We start from the raw sequence: 26,442 nt of genomic DNA, 5'->3' as shown, positions 1-26,442 counted from the left end.
AGTTATAGATGGTTGTGAACCACCATGTGGATCCTGGGAATCCTCTACAAGAACAGTAAGTGTTCTTAGCTGCTGAGCCAGCTCTTCAGCCCTGAGTCTTTTTTTGTTGCACAGCACAGCCTACTACTCAGGCTAGCTGGTCTGTGTGTTTCCTGGCTGTACTGTTTCTTCCTCCTTTCCAGCTATGTGAGGCTGGTTCTAGTGATGTGCTCTGTCTCATCTAGCATTTTAACGTAGGTCCTGGCAAACGAAGGTCTGAAACTACTGGGAAACGAACCTTAAGCATGATAGACAAGTAAGTCACTACCGAACCTGATCGATACCCAGCTCATATTCTCAATTCTTAAATAGTGAGGAAAGAAAGGACAGAGAGAGGGACAGAGGAGAGAAATGGGAGGAGGAAGGAAGGCTCTTGCATACCTTGGGAGTCCTTGAGGACTCCCGTCCTATCTCCTAGAACCTCCCACCAAGCCATCAACCCTAGTAACTAGCTCTAATAGCTTTGATTTACTTCGGTTCTGTATCATCACATTTTCATGAAGACAGGAAAGGGAGAAAACGACTCTTTTATTTCTTTCTCAGCTTTTTCCAACGTTAGGACATTTATCACACCGGCGCAAAGTAAGAGCCTGAATAGGAACCGGACCCAGACCCGGAAGAGGAGGAGCCTCCAAAAGAAGCTGAGCCGCCCCAAGAGGGAGCCTGGTTGAGAGAGACGAGGTGGGTGCAAGATCCTGAGCCAGCGCCAGTGCAAGAGTAGCCTGTCAGGCGGGGCGTGCTGGGGAAGGTCTTGCGCATGCGCATGCACTTGTCCTTGTCGATGCATAAGGTGTTGGCTTTGATGGCCAGCTCGTGCTCCAGACGCGACTTGGTCATCATCAGCAGCTGCATCGTGTCTTGCGTCTCCCGAAGCCTCAATCTGAGCGTCTGTAGGGTGTCGTCTATGGTGAAGACCTCGTTCTCGAGCCTGGGGTGGGACAGAGAGAGAGACCTCTGTGATACTCCTTTCAGCACAGCCATCCCCTCTGAGATGGGAAAGATGCCTGGGGTGGCCACAACAATGCAGACCTCAGCCCTGGAGGGTAGGACAGGTGGTCGAGCACCCTTGGGAGAGTCGCCCAGGCTGACAAAGCATGGAGGAGGCAACAGCTGGGACAGAGGGCAGAAGCTTTGCGCCCCCCACCCCCGCGCCACCTCGGGCTGGCAGTCCCGCCCCCGCTTCTCCCACCTGAACTGAAAAAAGGTGTTCACACCAACTGTCCTCAGCAACGCTGTCCATCGTGGCCCAAAAGAGAGAAAGACGAACGGTGGCATGGAAACACTATGAAAACTGTTCAGTGTAATCCATGTATGTTTTTGTCTCTAAGATGGTGTCATTATGCTCGCCATAGTGACGTCTCCAACTCAAGCTGCCTTCCCGTCTAAGCCACTCAAGCATACCTGGCCTATTATGTGACTTGTTTTGCCTTGCCGTCCTCCCACCTCCACTTCTTCCCTTTCCTGTCCTGGTCTCACATAGTCCACGCTGACCCCCAAATCTCTACACAGCCAAAGAGTGACAGACACCTCATCCTCCTTTCTTCCCCTCCTAAGTCCTGAGATGATAGGCATGAGTCCTGCTCTGTCAAGTGTATTGTTTTTTGTTTTGGTTTAGAGTTTTCAAGAAGGGGTTTCTCTGTGTAGCCCCGGCTGTCTTGGAACTCGCTCTGTAGACCAGGCTGGCCTTTAATACAAAGATCCACCTGCCTCCCAAGTACTGGGATTAAAGGTGTGTGCCACCACCACTTAGCCATGTCAGATAGATTTTAAATGAGGATTGTTACTTTGAAAACATGATTTCTACTAATAACACACAAGGGCTAGCCTCATTTAAATAAGAGGTCAGGTGCATGGAGGCTTTTGCTCAGGTCTCTTTTCCAGCTGGAACATACATCCATGCTGTGCTAGCTCCTTTTGGCTCATAGGTTCACATCTCAGAGAAGTATGGCTCCTAGCCAATGGAAGCCACCTGTCTTGAAAGACAGCCCCTCCCAGCAACCCACAGCCACTGCCAACTGATGCAGGCACTGAAGATTCACAGCAGCATGGTGAAAAGACCCCTGTAAGGGGCTGTGTGCCTCAGAGACATCTGAGGCCAGGCCCCATATTGTCCCAGGCCTTACCCCATCTCCCCAGGCTCTGCCTCTGCAGAATTTTCCAAAAGTACTGGAAGGGGCTCTTAGGGGGAAGTTTGGTGTACAGAAAAAAAAAAAGGATTAGAATGAATGAGCCATGTGGGGACCAAGGAGGAAAAGTTCTACAACAGTACTGAAAAAGGGACTCTGAATTAGTCACTCTGTGCATGACAAGCCCAGGAGCCATGTGGAGCTGAAGAACACTTGAAATGCGACCTCTTGATTCAGAAGCTGATAAAAATAAATAAAACCCTCCATTCATTCAATTCATAGTATACATTTGAAATTGAATTTTAAAACCTTTTAAAGACAAGGTCTCATGTAGCCTAGGCTGGCCTCAAACTCTTATGTAGCCAAGGATGACCCTGAACATCAGGTTCTCCTGCCTCCACCTCCTGAGCATTCTGTGAAGTTTCTGGGTGCTGGGGACCAGATGCAGTGCCTCATGGATCTCCTCTCCTGCTGCCAGAGAAGCAAGTCTACTTAGCTAGCAGGGTAGGTGGGATCTAACCAGCCTGGAAAGACTTGGGATCTTTGCAAAGACAGAGATCAGAGGTCAGAGATGAACAGGGATGAAAGCAGGTACCCTTCCCATCAGATCCTGGAGTGAGAGACGCTGAGGGAACCAGAGGCCAGAGCTATGTCTGTCTCTGCTGCTAATGTCTTCTTGGCCTTTCAGAGGAAGCAGGAGGGTTTCCTGAGCAGAGATGGGGTGGTAGGGGTGGGAACTTCAGAGAGGGGGGAGGAGGGGAGAGGGGAGTGGAACCCAGAACTTAGATCTCCATCCAGCTCACAGCTGAGATCTGAGACTGGGTGTCCTGGCTCAAGAAGCAGGAACTGGTTCTCAGACCCAGGGTTCCTACTGCAACCACCCAGGCAGGACTGAAGACATTCTAAAGAGATGCTGCATCCCTCACTTTGGCTACCACACAATTCCCAAGAAACTGAACTCGCCCCTCCCAGCATGTGTTCATGATGAGGGAAGGAAAAGGCTGAAGACAGGAGTACAGGAGAGTTCACACAGTTCTAATAATCTTATCAGACCACCTTGCAAGAGAGATGAGAGCTCAGTGATGGGTGATACCTGGCCAAGACCAGGGCTGCTATGCAGTCCTCTTGTACTCTATTTAAACCTAAACCTCACGTCAGGACCCTGAAGATGGACTGAGGAGGGGTGGAAATGGACCACACTTCATAAATCTCCTGTCTAACTGGCCTGTTAGATGAGTAGACAAACCTAGCTTGTTAGAACTGCCAGGGTCAGCCCAGGCCCTGACACCCACAACTCCTGTAACAGTGATGTTTTTGAGATCCCACTCCTCTCTTCCTGGACCCCAGGAGTCCCACCCCACCTCCACTCACTTGAACTGTGTTATGCCCCTGCAGAGTTCCACGTTGGGCCGATGGGTCCTGCACGACAGTCTGGTCTGGGCCACCTTCAGTGGGCACTCCTTGGCCATGATGGCTCTCTCCAGCAACATAATGGTGTTCTCTACCTGGAAGATCTCCTGCAGTACCTGTGGGGACCAGGAAACTGTCACATCCCCCAGAATTTTCTCACCTCCTCCTCCTCTTGGGGAAGGCAGGGAGCTGAAGTCACCTCAGGGGCCTTTAGCCTAGACTAAATTCTTCCTTCCCCAACCCTGAACACCTTTGGAGCAGGGAATGTGACTAGGATGACCTTGAGAAACTGTTGTCACTATTGCTTGTCACCATGATATTGAGTGCTGGTGCTGGGTCAGTACCAAGACAAATTCTGGTTTTGAAACTCTGCTAGAGTGAGCCAATCATTGTTCAATGGGAAGAGAAGAAGGGGGAATGAGGGAGGGAAGAAGGGAGGGGGAGGGGAGGAGGAAGGAAGAAAAGGAAAAGGAAGAAAGGAGAGACGAGGGAAGGAAGAATGTGTGTGTGTGTGTGTGTGTGTGTGTGTGTGTGTGTCTGTGTGTGTGTGTGTCTGTGTGTGTGTGTGTGTGTGTGTGTGTGTCTGTGTGTGTGTGTGTGTGTGTGTGTGTGTGTGTGTGTGTGTGTGTGTGTGTGTGTGTGTGTGTGTGTGTGTGTGTGTGTGTGTGTGTGTGTGTGTGTGTGTGTGTGTGTGTTGTGTGTGTGTGTGTGTGTGTGTGTGTGTGTGTGTGTGTCGAGGGGGTGTTTTCTAAAATCTGTTCATAGAAACAGCTTTCCTCATATAATGCTGCCATTGTTCCTCTCTGTGACAATGTGGATCTCAGCAAGAGTCAGGAGGGTCCTGATGTGTGTAGAGGTTTCAGAGGTGTGAAACTGGAGACATCTCATCAAAGCTCAGGCTGCTCAGTTTTTTTCACCAGACTGTTACACCTCAGTAGAAAGGCTGGGGTATAGCTCCATGCTAGAGTGCTTGCCCTGCATGTGTGAAAACATTTTAAAAAGGCCACATAGGAAAATATTGTTGAAGAGCTGACATTGATGCTGGGTTCATGGAAGTCATTTTATGTCTTTCTAAAACTTCTATGTGTTTGAAAATTTCCACAATGAAAAAAGTAAAAGAACAGAACTGGAAATGTATGTGCAGAGCCCGGGCTTCCATCCCCAGTATCACCTAAAATGGTGTGCGAGCACACTCCTGTAACTCAGGAGATGGAGGCAAGAAGATCAGAAGCTCAAGGACATCCTTAGCTACAAAGTAAATTTGAGACCAGCTAAAAATTAATACACAAATAAAAATAATGTCAGCTAATGAGTGGTAATAAAGAATAGGCATACCAGCCTGGCTTGGACTGAGCAGATGGTAGTACCTGCAATCTCCCCAATGGTAGAAACAACCACCATCCACCCTCAGTCACCAGCAGTCCTAGGCCTAAGTGCAGCTATTTCCCATGGGCCCTCTCCTATGAGAAGGCTCTTTGGGGATGGGTTGTTCTGACACCCACTCCAGCCCTCGAATTACCCAATACCAAAGATGCATGTGTTCTATTCCTGCCAAGCCTAAAAGTAATGCTCTCCATGATGGCTTTATTTCCAGAATGTTCTGTAATTACCAATCATCACAAAGAGTTCGATTTCATATGGTCAGAGATTCAATAATCCTTAAAGAAAAATAAACAGGGCATCTCTGCCACTAGTCTCAACCAGGACATTATTTGACCCTGCTTGATCCAACTTTACTGTAAATAGATGTTGGCTTTGTGTGTGGCCATCTTGAAATAAGGCCAACTAGTAAAGGGCTGTTTACTATTCTTATTCTGCCAGAGAAACCACTAATAAAATACTGCTTTCTGGGAGAGTCCCATCGTCCAAATTGTGGGGGTCTAGAAGACATAGACAGAGGGACTCAATACTGGGAGCTGACATCATCAGAAGATTGCCAGCTAAGCACAGGACACCTGGTTACATCTGAATTCTAGATACACAATAGTGTGTGTCTTGCAGCAGAGTGACTGACTGTTGCCACTCTCCAAAGGGTGTATATACATGGAAACCCTCTCATGTGTGCTGGCTGTGGAAGGTGAGACATTTGGAGATTGACTAGGTCACCTTTCTATCATGCAAGAAACAACAGTTTTCTAATCTGCCAGACATTGGCCAAGCTGGCTTTCTGATATAGGCCTCATAAACTGTAACTTTGATCATTTGGGTATGATTTTGTTTCTTTGTTTTGTTCTCACATATGGTCTTACTATGTATACTGGGCTAGCCTGGAGCTCATAGTCCTCCTGGTTTAGCCTCCCAAAGTCTGGGAATATGAGCATGTACCACTGCACCTGTGTAAAATCCACTATTTATAAAAGACCCAGTCTATGCTACCTTATAACAACAGCCTAAACAGTCCAAGACATGCCCCAGTGATTGCCCAGAATACTTTGACACTCAAAAATGACACTCAAAAATAACATTCGGATGTAACAAGGTGGCCTGTGTTTTAATTTGCTAAGTTTGAGACCTCCACTCAGTATGCAGACTAAAGGTAGGAGAATGGGTCTGGAAGTCTAGAATTGTCGCCAATGATTCCCTCCTGTCTGTTTTTATTTTAAGCAAGGTCCTAGTATACAGCCAAGGTTAGCCTCTGGTTCACGGCCTCTTGCATCAGCCTCTGCAGGGATGGTTACAGCCATATTCTTGCCACTATATGGGGGTCTTCCTCACCTGTCCTCTTAAAGACAATCTCACTATGTAGTCCAGGCTTCCCTCAAACTCAAAACAATTCTCCTGCCTCAGCCTTCAGAGAGCTAGGATTATAATGTGCTAGTATGCCTGGCCTATTAACTGTTGCTTTTAAGTAAATTATTAGTTTAAAGGTTGAGGGTACACAGTGGTTAACAATACAGACAGGTATGGCAAAAATCAGTAAAAGTGGCTGGGGTGACTGAAGCTGGGGCCTTTTCATGTGTACATAAATAAGGCAGGAACAGAGTCCAACAGTGGTGACACATAGGTGTGAGGGACAGAAGGGTATGTAGAATCGCTTTCCTCCTATCCCCTCCTGCCCTTTCTCAGGCTCCAGCCTGGAGCCCTTGGTCCCTCATTTCTTCCCATGCATTTCCCCCTGCTGGTTGCATGTCTTGATCAGACCTGTCTGTGTGTTTTCCAGAACATTGGGGATTTCCAGAACCTTCTGCTGCAGCCCACTGATGATTCATGCCCAGGGCACATCTACCTAGGCCCAGGTGGGTGTTCCTGCTGCCAAAAATTGTTCTCTACAGCCTCTTATCTAGCCTATCACTCATAGCTGGGTTGTCTTGATCCAAAGGGAGAATAAAAGTTCCACAAGTTCCACTGAGGCACAACCCCTCCCCAAGCTCTGGAAGCCTGTGTGTCTCCAGAATCCTCAGTGGGAGACAGGGCCTCCGGAAGTCTGTGAACTGTAATCCCCAAAGGCTGGAAGGTAGGCAGCAGTGTGGAATGGTTTTCCTGCTGAAGAGGAAGCCATCAGGGCCATCAACCAGAGCAGAAGGGGGTCCTGATGTGGCCTTCCTTGTGAGAGAGCTGCTTCTGTCAGGTATTGTTAAAGGTAACTAATGACAACAGCCCAATCCTGCTTTGAGATCATTACTAACCCAAACATGTAAATATCATGCATATTTGTAATGACACATTAAATGGAAACTCACATATCAATAATCAAAATGGGCATACTGGAACATGGAGAGAGAGCTGGGGCTACAAAATGAGCAAAGATGTGAGCGAGGTGCTTCACACCTTGGCATGCAATCAGTGCATGCCAAGAGCACGTACCAATAGTAAACACACCAGGACCAAAAGAAAAACAAAACAAAACAAAACCTCCCATAGTCCACAGTCCCAAGAGTTGTGGCACATTCCTGTCACCCCAGTACTCATTGAGGCCAACCTGGGCTACACCAGACCCGGACTCAAAAATAGACAAGAACTTGGCAGGTAAAACCATTGCTGCCATACACACACACACACACACACACACACACACACACACACACACACACACTCTAACCCTGAGACTCTGTGTCCAAAGGGAACTTGCTCCCCCACATCCTCCCATCTCTACACATACACCATGGCACGTACACACATACACACAAAATACATGTAAATGAAAATTTCCTTTGAAAAAGAACCTACAGTTCAAGGGGGGAAAATACTGTTCAAAGGTTAAAAGTCAGTCCTGGCTTTCCTGGCTGAATATTGGTTTGTTCTGGAGACCTTGTGGGTGTGAGACTTCAAGAACCCCCCAGGGAGACTTAGAAGGTGCAGAACCCTGGGGGAGGGGGTGAGGAGGTGATAAAGATGTAAGCTATAAGGGTCTGTGTTAATTGCTTCTTCACTGCTGGTGGAAATGTGGTGGTTAGCCCAGGCTGTCTGTCCCAGCAAGGAGTCCCAAGCTGGGTAGAGTGAATCACTTTTTTTTTTTTTTTTTTTTTTTTTTTTTTTTTTAAGATTTATGAATGGGGACTCACAGGCGGTCCTGCAAGGGAGCTGCTGGCCCTGCCCAGGGCTTGCAGGTTTCTGGGGGAAATGTACAGACAACTCTGAAAATGGATGCCCAGAGTGGTGCTCTTTCTCCAGTGGCTCAGACTCCGCAGACACCCCAGGCACCCCTGGGAACCCAGGAGGCCTCTAGAGAGGAGAGCCCAGGCAAGCTGGCACATGCTCCTGAGTGCAGAGCCTCAGATTGCAGGTACTTACTAAATATATGTAACGTGCACACGTACACCCAAAGTGAGTGTCTCAAACACTCTACCTCCTCTGAAGCGAACCACCTGTCCCCAGAGCTGTGACATCCCCCCACATTCATATCAAATGCAGCAGGCTGTGGCATGGTGCCTGGTGCAGCAGAGCATGGTGCGGAGCTGCAATCGCAGCGCTCCAGAGGACCCACAAATCCAGGTCCTGCCTGCACTGTTCTGAAAGCTGGGTTCAACAAGAACAAACACACACAGGATCACTTTACCTCCTTTAGGCTGTGGCTCCTCTGCACCCCTTAAACAAAGCTTCAAAAGTTTAACATGTGTGAGTCCCTTTCTTTCAGACACAGACGTGGCAAGGCCCACTGAGTTTACAGCCACACTCTGAGGATAGGTGCCCACCAGTTGCTACCCCCACCCCAATTTGGTTTTTCTACACACACACACACACACACACACACACACACACACACACACACACACTGGTTGACTGGCATCTTTGCCCCAGGCTCTGAGGGGCTTCCCTGGAATATTCATCTTTCTGTTCCCACAAAGCTGGGGAAAGAGCCTCTAGGGCACAGTTTGGCTCATCCCAGAGACTGGGCGGGGCCTCTGGGGATTGGGCCCAGGGGTCACCCCATGGGAGGAGCCCTGGCACACTGGGTCAGGCAGCTGCCAAGACCTTCCTGGCTCTGGCTGGGAGCGGGAATTCAGTTGGGTGGTGTGAGAGAAAGAGGGGCCCTGCTTCAACCCTCTGCATCCCCACAAGGCAGGCTACCTGCAACTCAAAACAAGGAGCCCAGGAAGGGAGTGTCCTAAACGGTATCAGAAGGCAGATCACACCGTGTCCCTGAAGTTGCAAGGTGTTGCAGTCACACACAGCTTCATAGCCTAGCTACTGTTCTTACCTGCTGTGTGACCCTGTGAGGTTCCCAGCCTCTCTGAGCCTAATGTGATCTGCACTCAACATCTGCAGAACCCTTCCTAGTTGCCAGATCCTTCAGGGTATACTTTCTTTTGTTTGTCAGACTGGCAGAATTACAATAACTCACTCGGGTCAGCAGAGTGAGACAGACAGTATTCGAGGTGGTTTAATTCTTAGGGTGATGGGCCTAGACTGAGGGTGTTCAGAGAGCTGGTAAAAACATGGCAGGATATGTCTGTGAGTGGTCCTAGAAGACAGTTCCACCAGGGTTAGTGGGCCATGCCCAGTGTGAGTGGGCCTCATCTCATCCATCAAAACCCAAACTGCATAAAAGTACAGATAAAGGGAGGGTCCTTTCCTCTCTTGAGCTTTGAGGCCCACACCTGCTGCACCACAGGTCCTTGCTTTAAAGTGGGATTTTCACTGGTGACACCCTTTTACTTGTAGGGGGATAAGAGATGGTTTACTACTGAGCCACAAATCAAGTGGCCATGGACCTGGGACCATGAATTCAAGTTGCACAGTGGAAAAAGTGACTTTTCATAGTCACAGAACAAGTAAATAGTCATGAATGCTATGCATTTGTCAAATTCATTGATGGGGACACCAGGTTGGCAGGTTCCAGCGCAGGGGGAAGCCTCCCCTTTAGGTTGCAGATGCTGCCTGGGGGCCACCCTAGGGGCTGGGCTGGGAGAAGCTGGGTTTGCTAGGATAGTATATTCCCAAGGCTTCACCCTGATGATTACAAGGATGCTAGGTCAGACATGAGGTGGGCAAAGGATGCCTACTAAGGAGATTAAAGATAGCCCAAGATAGCTGGCAACTTCCAGCTCTCCACAATCACAAAGCTCCAATCAGCCTCATAGACTCCTCTATAGTGCACTGTGCTCTGAAAACTCCAGTTCAAGTCATCGTCATCCTGAGGTAAGGTAACCACCAGCATTCCTGGGCATCTTCTCCTTTTCTCTCTCTTTCCTTTGACACCTTATTTTGGGGGGCTGGGGCAGCACCAGTGTGAACCACAGCACATAAGCAGGGAGGTCAGAAGGCAATTTCTGGGGGTCAGTGCTCTCCTTCATCATGAGATCACTGGCTTGAACTCAGACTGTTGACCTTGTCCAGCAAGTGTTTTGCCCACTGAACCATCTCTCCAGCTTTTTTTTTTTTTTTTTTTTTTTTTTTTTTTTTTGAGACAGGATTTCTCTGTCTGGGATTAAAGGCATGTGCCACCAACACCCAGCCAGCCTTTCTTTTTTGAGACAGCATCTCAACTCTCTAGTGTGGGCTGGCCTAGATCTCATGGTGATCCTCCTGCCCCAGTCTTCCAGGTACTGAGGCCACAAATATGCACCACCATGTCTGACTTTATTTTCTTTATAAATCTTCAAGTCAGCCCCTTCAGATGGCTCAGGTTGGCCTGTGTAGTATAAGGGCTGTCAGACTACATGGAGATGGGTGTGGCTGCATTCCAATAAAACTTTACTTATACAACCATATGGGGCCAGAATTTATCCCTTGGCCTATTAGTTTCTAACTCTCTCACTACAACCTTGACAAAGAGTCATGCACCCTCAATGCTACAAAGCTGCTGCTCCTTGGGTTTCTGAGATTCTGAGAACAGTTACTCTAGAGCAGTGGTTGTCATCTTCCTAATGCTGTGACCCTTTAATACAGTTCCTCATGTTGTGGTGAACCCAACCATATTATTATTTTCGTTGCTTCTTCATAACTGTCATTTCTCTACTGTTATGAATCGTAATGTAGATATTTTTGGAGATAGAGGTTTGTGACCCACAGGTTGAGAACTGCTGCTCTAGAGCCTTGCAACTCCAAGTGTGGGCCAGAGACCACTGAACTCTGAAAGTCTGTTGGAGAGAGCAGACTGTCTGCCCCAGCCTAGACCTGTAGTCAGGAGCTCATGCTAACAAGGCCTCAGGTGATTCCCTGTGTGTTCAAGGACAGCAACCAGGTCTGATGTGTGGTTTGAGGCCAATCTCTGGTTACTAGTGTGGTAAGGAGAGAGGCAGGAAGGGTAACAGAGCATCTGAAAGGCAGAACCGGGAAGGGATTAGTAACTCTCAGACTGCGGAGTGAGGTCGGGCTGGGGTCAGTTTGGTTGCCTGCCCACAAAAATCCAAAGGAACCTTCTAGAAGAGAGGCCTTGGAGCCAATAAACTATACCTAAACAGAACCACTTCTGCTGTATGTGATTTTGGCAAAACATGAACCTCTCCCAGCCTCAGTTTCTCTGTCTGCACCTTGGCAACAGTGACAAGGCTAAGGGGTCTTTGTTTTCTCCCTGTTCCCAGCAGGAAGACCCACCAGCACCCTATAGGAGACCAGCTGTCAGCAAGCTCCCCACAAGTGGGAATGGTGATGTCAAAAACTGTAATTTGATGGCAGCAGAGTGCTTGCAGAGCCCCACAAAGCCTCAGGTTCCATCTCTGCTCTGGGGACACTGTCCTCCCAGCTGGAGTCTATACCACCACAGTGCTGGCTTTGAAGGGGGTGGGAAGTGTGTGGCAGAGCCACCTGTCTCCTAAAGCTCTCTGGCTGCATCTTGTCTTGTGACAGCAGAACAAGCCTCCAAGGCCAGGAACTGAGTTTTAATGTGGAGACAGCGGTGGATTTAGCTCCAGCTGGCTTTCGGCTCCCACCTGCTTTATGCAACCTTGCAAATTTATTGTTTTCCAACTTGCATGAAGCCAGGGGTTTTCAAGGAAATGCCTGGTTTGATCCAGGCAGACTCCCCAGCTTCAGAAAGGTGAAAGAAACCTGGAATAATTGGGAGTGGTGGTCAAATAGTGGGACATTTTCAACTTCACTCAAGTGTGGGAGTAAACAGTGGAGAGAGAAGGGCTTAGGAACTCTGCAAGAAACTTAGGACATGATTGGTCCTGTACCAAGGTCTTCCAACTTGAGCAATTAAATGTGTCCATTCAGGGGTAGGGAGGTAAGGTGGCTCATTGGCACTTGCTGCGTAAGTCCAAGGACCTGATTTCAAATCCTCAAAGCCCATACAGAAAGGTATAGTCCTATGCTTTCTGTAACCCCATGCTGAGTGAGACAGACAGGAGGGCCTATGGGGCTAGCTGGATGTCATCCCAGCAGTTGTGACAAGGCGAAATGTCTCCAAGCTTTGACAAACACTGTCAGGAGTAAATTTGGGTTGTAAATGACTGCTCAGATGGATACTTCTGAGAAAGCCCTGATCAATGCCAGAGAAACAGAAACATGAGCTGTTAACAGAGACCTGAAATCACTGGTAGAATTTGGAAATGAATTGGGGTGGGGACCTAAAGGTGGTTTAGCAGGTAAGGGTGCTTGCAACCAAGCCTGAGGACCTGCATGATGCAAGGAGAGAACTGATACCCACAAGTTTTTCTCTAACCTCCATAAACGTGCCCCTTCAATATATAAATATAAAAACAAGAGAAAGGGGATAGGGGTACTTTCTACTGCTCTGAAAATATTCATGGAAACCCACTATCTGAAGTCTTCAAGAGAATTTCCTTAACACAACATTCTTCTTTCTCTTGTCTCCTCCCTTCTCTGTCTCTCTCTGTCTCACCCAAACACCTATCCATCCATCCATTATCTATCTATCCATATATATATATATATATATATATATATATATATATGGTTTTGAATAGCCTAAGATGGCCTCAAACTTATACAAAACAGAAAATGACCTTGAACTTCTGATCCTCCCAAGTTCTGGGATTACAGGTATGGAATCTCTCTCTCTCTCTCTCTCTCTCTCTCTCTCTCTCTCTCTCTCTCTCTCACACACACACACACAAACACACACACACACACACACACACACACACACACACACACACACACACACACACTTTGCCTAAGCACTGAGGATCAAACCCAGGGTTTCTTGCACACTAGGCAAGCCCTCTACCAACTGAGCTACATCCCTGGGAATGTTTGAAAGGACTATAGCAGGCCACCCCTGACCAGTGTGGTGCTTTGAACAAGAATGGCCTCCATAGACTCTTATGTGAATGTTTGGTTCCCAGTTGGCGCACTATTTAGAAAGGATTAAATATGGTCTTGTTGGAGGAGGTGTGTCACTGGGGTTGGGCTTTGAGGTTTCAAAAGCCCATGCCAGCCCCCCCCCATTGCCTCTAATTTGCAGATCAGGCTGTAAGCTCTTAGCTACTTCCCAGAGCCACATCTTTCTGCCTGCCATCATGCTCCCACCCAATTAAATGCTTCCTTTTACAAGTTGCTTTGGTTATAGTGTCTCTTCACAGAATAGAAAAGACATCAACTCAAAGAGACCCTTGGAGGTAGAGCTGTCCATCTTTATTCCTCCAACACATAGATAGGAGGACGCATGCCATCTGTCACCTGCCTGCTTGTCATCTGCCTCCTTCTCTTGCATTCCTACTCTGCACAGCTGGTAAGATTATTCTCTTCTCGTCCTCTGACAAGGGCCGCTCTCCTCCTCTGTTTTGGCATGTATATGTGCACATGGTGTGTGTTTACATGTGTGAATACTCATCCACACATGTGCGGGGCATGTGTGGGGGGGTGTATATGGGGGTGCCTGAAATTCATGCCAGGTGCCTGCTTTGATTGCTCTCCACTTCATTCAGGCGGGGTTGCTTGTGAAAGCCAGAGTTCTCCAGTTCCAGCTAGTCTAGACAGCGGGCTTGCTTTGGAGATCCTGTCTCTGCTTCCCAAGTGTTGGGATTACAGCTGGACCACTGTGCCTGCCATGCTGTTCTGTGGCGCTGCAGATCTGAACCAAACCTCATTCTTGCATAATGTTTATTCACTGAGCCACCTCAGTGGATAAACTAATTTCCAATAATCCCTTAGTTGGACCTGAATTGAGTCAGATGCTACATGCTTTGATCATTCTGCTTGTCCCAACACAGGTTTGCCTTTCTACATTTTTATTTATTTATTTTTTAAACTTTGTGTGTGTGTGTGTGTGTGCATGGGTATTTTGCCTGATGGGATGTCTGTGCACCACATGTTTGTAGTGCCTGAAGAGGCCAGAGGAGGGCACCAAGATCCATTAAGACCAGAGTTACAGACATTTGTGAAGCACCAATGTGGGTGCCGCAACTTGAATCCAAGTTCCCTGGCAGAGCAGACCATATTCTGAGCCACTAAGCCACCTCTCCAGCCCTTCCCACATGCTTAGACCTAAGACTCTTCATCTCATACTGAGTGTGGTGTTTAGAGGCCAGGCAGGCACAGGCCAGCAGCTCTGCTTCCCAGGACTTGGCCAGATTTAGAAAAGAGCCGTCAGTAGCTTGGCCCTTCACCCCAGTGCTGGAAGGGATCTGGCTACTTGTGAAGCACAAACGCATGCCCCATCCACAGAGGTCAGCAGCTAGACTGTTATCCCTCAGACTCCCCACTTTCCTGCCCAGCTCCCCTGCAAGGAGTTTGTTTTGCTGATATTAACAGCCATTTGAAAGTCAAAATGCCAAGGACTTCAGCAGAAAAGGAAGCCTTTTAGGGTTTAAATTCACAACCCCCTCTGTGGTCTGGTTACACTCATTTCATGACTCCTAATTTTCTCCATCCCTCCCTCCCTCCCTCCCTCCCTCCTCTCCCTCCCTCCCCCTCCCTCCCTCCCTCCCTCTCTCCCTCTCCCTTCTCTCTTTCCTTGCCTTTCTTCCTTTCTTCCTCCCTCATTCCCTCCCTTCTACCTCCTGACTGCTGGAATTGTGCCACGGTGCCCAGTTTATACAGCACTGGTGGTTGAACCCAGAACTTGATACATGGTAGGCAGGCATTGTACCAACTGAACTACACCCCCAGCCTTCCCTCAGCATCTAGCACAGCTGAACATTTTCTCTCTTCTATATAGCCATCTACTCAAGGCTTCAAGGCCCTCCAACTAGTAGCCAATTAATCAGTGGACTCTAAGGTTTGAAACACAAAGGGGACTGAGCTCAGAAGTACATGGGGGAGATAGGAGATCACAGCAACAACCCTGGCAAAACAGGGCGGTGGTCCTTTCTGTCAGGGTAGGGATATTGTGTGCCTGAGTGAGATGGAGTTTGGCAGCGTGGGAGACAGAGGTAGCCAGAAGGACTCTAAAGTTTGCATCTGAGCTCTTGGAAGTTGAAGCCCCAGGAAACTCCTGGAACCATCTGGAACTTAGAGCTACTACACTAAGATGGGGAAGGGTCTCAATGGAGTGAGCAAGAGGGTGAAAGTCCTGGAAATGGGTCTGGAGCCTGTTAAGTAGATGAGGTCTCTCAGAAATCTAAATGCAAGTTTGGGGTGGCTCAGCATGTGAAGTGCTTGCCCACCGGCACGAGGACCTGAGTTTGGACTCCCCAGCATCCGAGCAAAAACATAGGAATGACTGTAACGCCAAAGCTGAGGAAACAGAGACCCCAAGGCTTGCTAGCTAACCAGTCTAACTGAATAGGGGAGCTCTGGGTTTGATGGGATGTCCTGTCTCAAAATAGAAGGTGGAGAGTGATTGAGGAAGACACCTGATGATGACCTCCAGCTTACACATGCACATATATGTGTCCATCTGCATACACTCTCACACACATGCATACATACAAAACACATACATACATACATCCCCCACATGTACATACCACACAAACTCTACACACACCACACACACACACACACACACACACACACACACACACACACACACACACACACAAGAGAGAGACAGAGAAAGAGACAGAGAGGTTGAAGGAGAGAGAGAGAGAGAGAGAGAGAGAGAGAGAGAGAGAGAGAGAGAGAGAGAGAAGACATCCAAACGCAGGTGTGGGCATGCAGCTGGGTGGGGACTTTGCAAAGCAAATTCTGACTAGAGATGGTGTGATTCAGCAGCTAGAGCTGTAATGGGCTTTGGAAAATAATCACCTTAGGGAGAGGGGAGAATGATGTAAATATAGTGTTTATATTGAAATCCTCCAAATTAAAGGAAAACAGAAAGAGTCACACAAGCCTGTCTGTGGTGCATGCCCAGAATCTTAGCATTTGGGAATCTGAAGCAGGACGATCATAGTTTAAGGCCAGCCTGGGCTACATAGAAAGTTCTAGGCAGCCGAGGCTATACAGTATATCTCAAAGAGAAAAGAAAATATCATTTCTTTTTTTCCCTGGCCATTGCATGGCTCATCTTAGCGATGGTCACAGCCATTTGTCTGTGTCTCCTTTGTGTCCCCTGACTATAGTCAATCTGCAGCGTTGTCTGCATGGAGGGAGTCTTAACAGCCAGCAGAGAAACAGTCTGATCTCTGATGGCTTGATGAAGGCTGGGCTGCTGGTATGCCTGGCTCCCCTTGGTGCCTACCTCCCGATGCCACACCTCTGACCACAGCAAGGGGGAGGTGATGCATGGATCCAAAGACTGCAATGTTCAGCAGAACCCCACAGGGGCATTTCACATCTCTGCACAAGTTAGTCTGCACATGACAAGGTGGCCTGGCCTGGTCCCTCAAGGAAAAGAGAGGAAGGTGAAGGGAGGGAAGAAGACAGCTGCTTTGCCCAGATGTTCACCCAGGTCAGCACACACTGCTCTCAATGTTCCCAGCCAGAGCAGTCGTGGTGGGGGCAGTGCAAGAACTCATTAAGATGCAGATTCCCAGGCTCCTCCACTGGCTCAGCCAGAGCCACCCAGAGGGATTGCACAGTGTGCAAGTCTGTGTGGCTCAGTTCCACCTCTCACACCACAATTGCTCCTTCATTTTTGCCTCACTGTGTACAAGTTATAGCAGGATTAGTTTAATTGTTCTCCAAATCCATTCATTTTATTTTATATGTCATTATTGTTAGTTTTTTTTGTTTTGGGTCTTTATTATCTTTTTAATCACATTTATTTGTGTGTGTGTGGTACAAATGCATGTGCCACAGCCAGCTCAAGTGGAGATCGGAAGGCAGCATCTAAGATCAGTTCTTTCTTCCACCATGTGGGCCCTGTAGATGGAACTCAGGTCATCAGACTAGACAGCCTCTATCTCCTTAGCCCAAGTGTTTTGTTTTTGTGGGTTTTGTTGTTTTGAAAAAGGATCTCACTCTGTATGTATCCCAAGCGGGGCTTCAACTCACAGCAATCCATCTGCCTCAGTCTCCCATGCACTGGGGTTACAGGTGTGAGTCTCCACACTTAGCTCAATTCACTTTAGAAAGAAAAAAAAAAGCCTTTATTTTAAACTGAAACTTTTTTTTATCACTATCCTTGGTATAAATCAAACAGCATTGCTGTGTGTAGAAAGAACATTAACAATGCATAAAATGAGACAAAGGCTGTGTGCTGCTGGAACTCTAGCTGGGTACCGTGCCTGCCTACACCTTGAGAGGGCTGCTAGAAGGTGGAAAGGGCCATGCTCTTGCTGTTCAGCTCACCGATTGCAGTCCCTTGGCAGAATACATCAAATGTCTTGATGTATAAAGCCTCCCACACCTTTATAAGAAGCACTTTTTGTTTCTGTTGTGAAGACAGTCTCATTAGCCCAGGCTAGCCTCCCTGTGTTACCCAAGGATGACCTTGAATCTTTGATCCTTTTGACTCCACTTCCTGAGTGCTGAGATCACTCAGGCACCACACAATGGAATGTGCCATCGTGCCTAGTGTCAAGCAGGCTCTTTCTATAGCAGGGTCCCTGTGCCCCCCCAACATCCTCCTCATGGCACATCTGTGGGATCTGTTCCTCTTACCCTGCACTGAGTTTCACCCTAACACACTCAAGTGGACAACTGGACGTTGAAGAGGGAACTGTTTACACATAGGATCCCAGGACCACCTAGGCAGTGTCCTTCCCAGCTCTGGGGCCAGCAACTGTTTCCATCCAGATGGTCTCTAGTCCCTGTCCTAGGACTGGCCCAGAAGTTAGCCTAAAGCCTAAATATCCTCCTATAAGCCCCAGGGCATGTCACAGGTTCGGGGCATCAAGGTGGCTTAGCAAGTGAAGGCATTGTCACAAAAACCTGGTGACCTGATTTCAATCCACAGGTCCCAAAAGAACCTCCACAGGTGCACATGCATCAACACACACACACTTGTACACACATGCATGTACACACACACACACACACACACACACACACACACACACACACACGCATATATATATATATATATATATATATATATATATATATTGCACATACACACAGAGAGGGAGAGGAGAGCAATATAATAAATGAAATAAATTTTAAAAAATTGTCTAAGCCTATAAGGGGTTTGTACCCAAGCACTCAGATTGCAAGTCCACAATCACAAATGGTGTAGGGAGGAGAAAGCAATGAATGACAATCTCAATTGCATCTTGCTTTGTTAAATAATGTTACATCATAATTTTTGCTTCAGTGACTTTAGAGTAAATTAGAAATACTAAACTCTGATATTAAATTAAAAAGCAAAGAAGTCCGAAGTTCAGTAATAATCCAAGGACAAGTGATTGTAGGAGGTCAGGAAGGAGGAAGTGCTTCTTGAGATAAGTTCCAGGGTATGGACAGAAGTGCAGCCTGTTAGCCAAACTTGGTCCACTGCCCCACTTTGTAAATAATGTTTTATTGGAAAACAGCCATGTTCATTTGTGTACGTGTTATCCATAGCTGCCTTCTTACACACCCTCAGGATGGAGTAGCTGTGACAGCAACTGTTATGGTCCACAGACCTGAAACTATTCATTATCTGGCTCTCCAGGAAAACTGAAGGTTCATAGGGAGATGGTCTATGAGAATGGAGGGTGGGGCTGTGCCAGCTCTGCCTTCTCAAGCATCTAAGCCTCCCTGTCCCCAGTTGTCTCCCATGTCATCCCTTGTGTGTGGGCAGCTATTCTTTCTCACCAATATCTTCCAGAGCCTCCCGATGATCCTATATGTCTGTTCTTGACCTGTGAAGGCTTCCTCTACCAGAGTGAGTCTAGATCCAACATTTTCCCCTTGACTTCCTCTGCAGGCTCCCAATGGCTCAGAGGAAGCCATAGCCTTACTCAGGTCCTTCTAGGACTTGAGTGCTAGCCTGTTCTTCCTCCAGTGTCATCCTGTGCATCTTCTAGAATTCTTTCTTTTTTACCCATCGTGGCCTACTTGACTCCCTATCCATTTGTGTGTGCTTGAATGTGTAGGCAGGCACAAAGGCCAGAGGAGGAAACTGGGCGTCCTGCTCTATCACTGTCCACCTCATTCCCCTGACACAGTCTTTCACTGAACTCAGCACTGAGATGACATCCAGAAAGCACCACATTTCCTCCTGTCTCTGCCTCCCTCAGCAGGGGGTTACAGCAGGGAGGGATTTGTATGTTCAGGGTAGGTTTTGATGATAAGTGATATTTGAGGCAAGAGTTAAAGGGCATTTTAGGAGGTTGGCCAAGAGAATACCTGGAGAGGAGTACTCCAGGCAGAGGACAGAACATGCAAAGGTCCTGAGGCAGGTGGTAAGCAAATGTGTCTGGAGAACACTGGGGACTTGGGAGGGGCTGCAGTTGATAACAGCAGGGAATGAGGTCAGAGAGATGATGGGAGGCAGAATGTGGCAGGCCTGTGTGCTAACATCCAGATGGTCTTGAGTGACACAGGGAGCCAAAGCAGTGTCAGAGCAGTGGATCATTCCCAAGTGAGTACAAAACCCGACACCAATGGCTTCCCTTTTGCAACGTCCTGTTGAATTCAACCACATATGGAGGCCAGAGGTGGATGTCAGGTGTTGTCCCCAATCGCTCTGCACATTAACTTTTGAGGCAGGGTCTCTCACTGAACCCAGAGCTAAATAATTTGGCCACACTGGTTGGCTAGTGAACCCAGATACCCTCTCTCTGCTTTCCTAGTGTTGACATCGCAGCCACACACTGCTGAGTCTGTCTTTCCATGTGGTCCTGGAGACTAAACTCAGACTCTCACTTACACAGCAAATGCTTTGCCAACTGGGCCGTCCCCTTAACCCCTCAGTCTGTTTTTGCTGTAAACATCCCTACCTGTCTCTTGCATTCATGGAGGGCCCCCACTTCAGACTCATTCCCTGATGCTTCCCTCATTACCACTTGCAATTATTTTCTAGAAACTCATTTTGTCTGCACACCTGGGCCAAAAACATTCAGATGTGGGTTGGCATAAATTGCTCTAGTAACTCCCACCAAGCTCTGTCTGTAGCCCCCTACACCACCAGCAAAGAGGTACACAACAAAAGGGCCACTTTGCAAACAAATTCAAGGCTCATCCCTCTGACTTCCCTGCACCCTGCAACAAGACTGACACCCCTAAATCACTCTGTGTAGATCCCACTGCTCCCCAAATTGCCTGTAAGTCACCTGCAGATAGCAGCATGTTTGGAAGTGCTACCCACTTCATTCCTAATGCCCAGTGTGGCCTCCAGCAGCCAGTGTACAGCCTGCAGTTGTGTGAAGGGGAAATCAAGTCCATGCAGGAAGGATACCCCAGAGGTGTGAACCGACATGTTGTGCCCCAATTAGAGTGCTATCTTGGAAGAGGAGGAGGTAGTGGACAAAACTGGGAAAAACTTTAACTCAGAAAGCACCCCACCCCTCTACAGGGGGATGTCATGCTACTGAAAGCCCAACGTTGTCTTTTCAAAGGTGCTGCTATGGCAGACAGGATGTGTTGGGACCCACAGGGACAATGTTGTTCCAGTCAAACTCAGCTACATGGTATTCAGATCGGGAAGGAAGGGTGCAGGAGCCATAGCAGTGTCTTAGGTGCCATGCCAACAGCCAGGCCAAACTCCAATTCCATCATCAATGACTCAGGATACTACAACCACATGGGAAGTTCACAGGCTGCAGCCTACAAGAGAGATGGGACTGTTTCTGCACCTTTGGTGGGCAGTGCACCTGGATGCAGCACCTGCTTACCTTAGCCAGCTGCATCTGCAGCTTGTTCTTCACCTCTGTCTCCTCGGCAATGCGGGCATTGAAGGCTAGGTTGGTGTTAGTGAATTGCCTCCACATCTGGTCTGACAAGGACTCGAACAGGTGCTCTGCCTCCTCTCGAAGTCGGATGGAGTTGGCCCGCATGTTCTGAGCGTGCCTGATGTTGTTGTTGCTGTATTTGGCCCAAGTTTCAGGAACAGTGACCCTGCAAAAGTCCAAAGGCAAGCTGAAGTCAGGTGGGGAGCTGAGGAGATGCTAACAGGTCTTGGAGCTTTCTGCATCCGGGGCATCCTCAATCCTGGTGTGTGATTCTTTCATGTTCCCAAGCACTGGGGGTAAACCTGACCTTCACTCTTGCCCTTCCAGGAGCTCCCACACACAGCCTCAATGACCACAAATGTCCCTGAGGCCAGAGGAACATGTTGAGCTGCCCCAATCCATCCCTCATTTTATAGGGCACCAAATGAAGCCAGGAGGGGCTACAACATTTTCAATAAGGCACTCAAGAGTGGGTAGGGCAAGTGGTGGTTTGCCCTCCCACCTCCACCAAAGACATAACCAATCTAAGAAGTAGGCAGTAGGGCCCAGACTGGCTCAAGTGCCCCCAACTCAATGATAAGCACCCACTATGCCACTAACTAACCATTCTCTCCACACGTATGGGGTTTAGTTGGTGGATTTCTTGTTTTGGTTTATTTTTGTTGCTTTCTGGTTTTTGTTTTGCAGTGCCAGGACAAAGCCCAGAGCATCACACATGCTAGGCAAGCATTCTGCTGCTGAGCCACACCTCTGTTCTAAGCATTGTGTTTTCAAAGTCCACCATGGGCCAGGACTTTTCTAGGCATCAGCAATGGAGCTGTGAATAAAAATGACAGCATCCAGGTCCCTGGGTCAACTCCTGTCCAGAGGATAAAAAGGACAGTAAACAGAGTGGATGCTCACACACTCAGGTGTGAGCCTGGAAGGGAGTTAGAAACAGGTGATGGTGAGATAGTCAGGTCTGAAACATCATCACGTGGAAACTTCCAGAAATAAACAAGTCATAAGCTTTATTTTATTTATTAACACTTTTTAATTACATTTATTTATTTATTTATATTTATTTAGTGTGAGCATGTGCGTGTGGAGTCAGGGCACAGTCTGAGGAAACTGATTCTCTCCTTCCACAGTGTGGGTCCCGGAGGTCAAACTCGGGTCATCAGGCTTGCAGGCAGGAGTCTCACCCCTGAGCCACCTCAATAGCCCAAATTCAGTATACTCACTATACCATATTGTTGTGATTATTCTATTTCATTAGTTATTGTTAATATCTTTATGCTTGTGCCTCATTTATAAGCCAATTCTTATTGTAAGTATGTACAAATGTATTTGAAAAACAGCTGTCTAGCCAGGTGTTAGGTAGTGCACAACTTTAATCCCAGTTCAATTGAGACAGAGTCAGGCAGATCTCTGTGTGTTCAAGGCCAGCCTGGTTTACAGAATGAGCTCTAGGACAACCAGGGCTACACAGAGAAACTCTTGTCTTAAAACACCCTGGAATCCTAGGAGACTGAGGCAGGGGAATTGTTGTCTCAAAAAGACCAAAACTGAAGACTAAACAAGAGCCTATGATATGTAGCACCTGGTCTCCCTACGTTTCCACACACGAGGAGGGGTGTGTGAGAAAATAACCCGTGAATCTTCAAGGGCTGGACTGGGAGATCCTGTCTCCATGAACCAACCAAACAACAAAACTCCCTGTGAGTGTATACTAAGAGAATGCACTCCTGCCAAATGAATCTTAATCACTGTCACCAGCAAATGCCATGCCATGCCCCTGCCTTCCCCCGTAGCAGGCAGCTGAGCTATCCCCAGACAAAACAGCAGCTTCATCCCCCTCTCCCTGGGGGAAGTCACAAAAGGTGGCTTGCCTCCTCATAGCTGGTGTGCCTCAGTAGCAGGGACGTCCTTCCCTGGAGCCCATATCCTATAAAGGCAGAAGGGAGGGCGGGCTTCGATGCAGAGGCAGGAAATCATCACTGGCGCAACATCTAGACTTCATGTCCAAGGTGGACTCAAAGCTCAGTTCTGCCAGCTGCTGTGCAAGTTTAGGTCAATTGCTTCATCTCTCTGAGCATTTGTTTCATAAAATGGGGATAATTATAGTGCCTATGCCCAGGGTGAAATCGATATCAAACAACCAGACACACGGCAAGCACTTGTCAAGTGATTATTATTCATAAGATGTAGTATGTCAAGCTCTTGACACAAACTCAAACATAGCAAAGGTCACCACCACCACCATCATCACCAGTAGCACTGTGGTTAGCACCACCGTCATTGTCATCATCATAACCATCATCATCTGTTAACCCAAGCTGCCGTGAACCGCACGGAACAGACACTACAATCCATTCAGTCACTGAATGTCCTCTCTTCACTATGCCTCAAACCTGGAAAACAAAGTCCCGAGTTTGCACATCTGGGGAGCAATTATTGGTCACAAGGAACAACTCTGAGAGTCCAGAGGGATGAAGATAAAGCAGCCTCTCCCAGCAGTGAGCAGCTTGGCAGCCAGGTTTAAGGGGAGAAGTTTGTACAGGTGGAGGGACCCCCTTGGTCTCCCTGTACAGACAGGCAACTGTGGCTACAGGTGCAGAGCCTAAATTCCTGCCTCACTATTCCAAGGCCTCAACCTTGCTGGAAAGAGGAGGGAAGTCCCTAAGAAGTAACACAACCAGACATCCTAAAAAAGCTCCTTACCATTGGGCAGAAGATGATGTCAGTTTGGTCCAGAGAGCCTATCCAGGGGCTTTTTCCCTTCCTCTCTCTCTTCCCTCTTCCTTCCCTCCCTTCCTTTCATCCTTTTATTTTTCTTCTGTAAATAACTCAGTATCTACAATAATGCCCAATACAATTCTATCTGCTAGAGATGAAAAATAGTGTAGGGTTAGAACCAAGATAGACCCAGAAGCGTCTCTCCCGACCCTCTTCTCCTCAGACCCCAGCCTGTGGATAAGGAAAGCATGTTTCATTCTATCTGACCCTCCGTGATATGGTGGCATGCCCTCCAGAGTGCCACGAATACTATAGGCACCTGTGCTATTCATAGCTGCCAGGGTGAAAAAAAATATGCTGTACGGCTGCATCCTCCAATCAGTGTCATCTGTTCCCATCAAACACTGTGTTCTGTGTTCCCCACATCCTGTGTCCATCTTTTCTTCCTCACAGACACTCAAGGGAGTAGACACTATTTTCCACCATGGCATTGATACAGAAATGTGTACCAAAGAGTTTAACCTGCCTTAACTTACCACAGTGTGCCCGTGGAGGCTGGAACGCAGCAAGCACAGCCAGCCTGGCCACAAAATTAACACACTCACACATGTGTGTGCATGAGAGGGGGGGAGGAGGGAGGGAGGAAGAGAGAGAGAGAGAGAGAGAGAGAGAGAGAGAGAGAGAGAGAGAGAGAGGGAGAGGGAGAGGGAGAGAGAGAGAGAGAATGTGCGTGTGTGTGTTAGTGCTGAGAACTAAAGTTGGGCTTCATACCTGCTAGTTAAGTTCTGAAACTTATTTACAGGCCCCCAAAACCTACTCTCTCCTACAAATCCCAGTGCTGGTGGACACTACTATGTTGGGAGCTGTGTGGCCTAGTATCAGGCCAATATATCATTGCTTTTCTAATGGGTCTCCAGATGGGACAAAAGCCCTCAGAGACAGTCTCACTTGGCAAGGACCAGTGGACTTTGGGACCACGCAGAATATTGCTGGGACTGCGTGGCTTGCACATTCTCTTTTCTCTAGTAATATTGATGATCCTCTTGGTGTTTTTAGTGTCATTGTCAATTATGCATGGGAAAAATGTGATCATTCCTGGAAACCCTATTTTTTCTCTAATATTTTCCCCTAAATTCTTTGGGAGCTGATGCTTCTCAGGTTTCTTGTCTGGGGATTCCAGCTGTCACTTCAGACCCTGGAAGATGTTCTAATTCAGTGCTGACAGGATCAGATCACTCCTATTTCTGTAAATATGTTTTGAATGAGATTATTGTTCTTGAAAATGTGTGCCTATGTTTATCACCTTTAGCTTTGTAAAGAAAGGGTGTACCTGGCTCAGTATTTGGCCAAGGTAGCAAAATGTTAAGTGTTGTTTTGAGTTCAAAGATGATTTGATGTAAAAGTTGAGAAAAAACATACTTGATATGTTTGTTTTTGCTGGGAGGTTAACATTTGAGGATGGGAAAAACTTGTTTGTTAATATGGAAAAACATGCTTTTTTGATGTATAAATAAAGACATCTGGAACTATTCTGGACCAGCCACTTGTATAAAATTCATCTGGTGATGCCCCTTCCCTGTCTTAGGACCTGAACACAGGCTGCAGCTGGTCTGTAGCACTACTGAATGGAATTCCTGCTCCTATTGGTGACAGCGATTATGTTTTACGCTTTGGTCTAACTGCCAATGGAAGTATTCACAGCATGCCCTAGCACTGTGGCAGTGGCCCTGGGACTCCCAGCTAAGCCAATCACATGATTTGGATCTTGAGAAGGGTGGAAAAAGGATTAAAAGATGGCAATGTGGACTTGTACTCAGTGCCTTTGTCACAAGGCCACACAGCCGGTGGATGCAGAGCCAGAGCTGCAAGGCAAGTGCACAGACCCCCTAGACACAGACCAGTGTCTAGCTCCCACTCCCTGCCTCCCTCTTACTGCCAGAACCTTCCCTTGCAGTCTCTGCTTGACTCTTGCCCTTGCAACAGAGGATCCTATGCAAACACCACTTGACTGGCACACAACACCCTTTATACCCCTTGCCCTTTACTCCCATTGGACCTGACCAAAGACAAGGAGAGCTGGGTACTTACGTTCCATCAAGCTTCTCCATGCCGTGGTAGAAGCTGATGCTATCAGATGTGTTCCTTAGATTATAGCACTTCTCGTCAATACACTGGGCAGAGCACTTGTCCTCGACGTCCCGCTCGAGGGCATGCTGAGCATCTCGGTTATCTCTGTGGGGAGAAGCAATGTGTGGTCACCCCGCATCCTCCACCCATGGTCATCATCATGCATCAGGTAAAGGCAAAGCCCAGGCTGCAAGCCCAGTCCACAGAGTCCCAGGACAGTGCTCTGTACACACCCAGAGGCTGCTCTATTTCCACTTGGCATCAACACCTCCTACTCAGAGCCACTAGGGCTCACTCCAGGACAAACACACCTGTTGTCTGTAAAACAGAGATGTGCCAGGCCAACAAGATGGCTCAGGAGGTAGAGGAGCTTGCCACTCAAGCATGATGGCCTGAGTTTGACCCTGAAGTCACAATGGAAGTAGAGAACTGCTTCCTGAAAGCCGTCCTCTGATGTCCAAATGACATGCACGCTT

The 26,442-nt window shown here is 47.8% G+C and overlaps 1 protein-coding gene across 1 annotated transcript in view; it reads right to left on the bottom strand.

The window, feature by feature from the left end:
- Positions 1 to 604: 604 nt before the first annotated feature.
- The window catches only part of Tekt5 (tektin 5), a 40,779-nt gene continuing 14,941 nt past the window's right edge, over positions 605 to 26,442 (bottom strand). The window contains exons 4-7 of the mRNA XM_027423916.2: positions 25,928 to 26,071; positions 21,065 to 21,287; positions 3,537 to 3,691; positions 605 to 967 (exon numbers count right to left, since the gene is read on the bottom strand). Coding sequence (XP_027279717.1) covers positions 607 to 967; positions 3,537 to 3,691; positions 21,065 to 21,287; positions 25,928 to 26,071 — 883 coding nt within the window. The 3' untranslated portion in view covers positions 605 to 606. The remainder of the gene's footprint in view (positions 968 to 3,536; positions 3,692 to 21,064; positions 21,288 to 25,927; positions 26,072 to 26,442) is intronic.

The sequence above is a fragment of the Cricetulus griseus genome, chromosome 7 (genome assembly GCF_003668045.3).
Source record: "Cricetulus griseus strain 17A/GY chromosome 7, alternate assembly CriGri-PICRH-1.0, whole genome shotgun sequence".
Taxonomy (NCBI): domain Eukaryota; kingdom Metazoa; phylum Chordata; class Mammalia; order Rodentia; family Cricetidae; genus Cricetulus; species Cricetulus griseus.
Note: the sequence above shows the minus strand (reverse complement) of the source record. Positions and strands in the feature narration are given on the sequence as shown.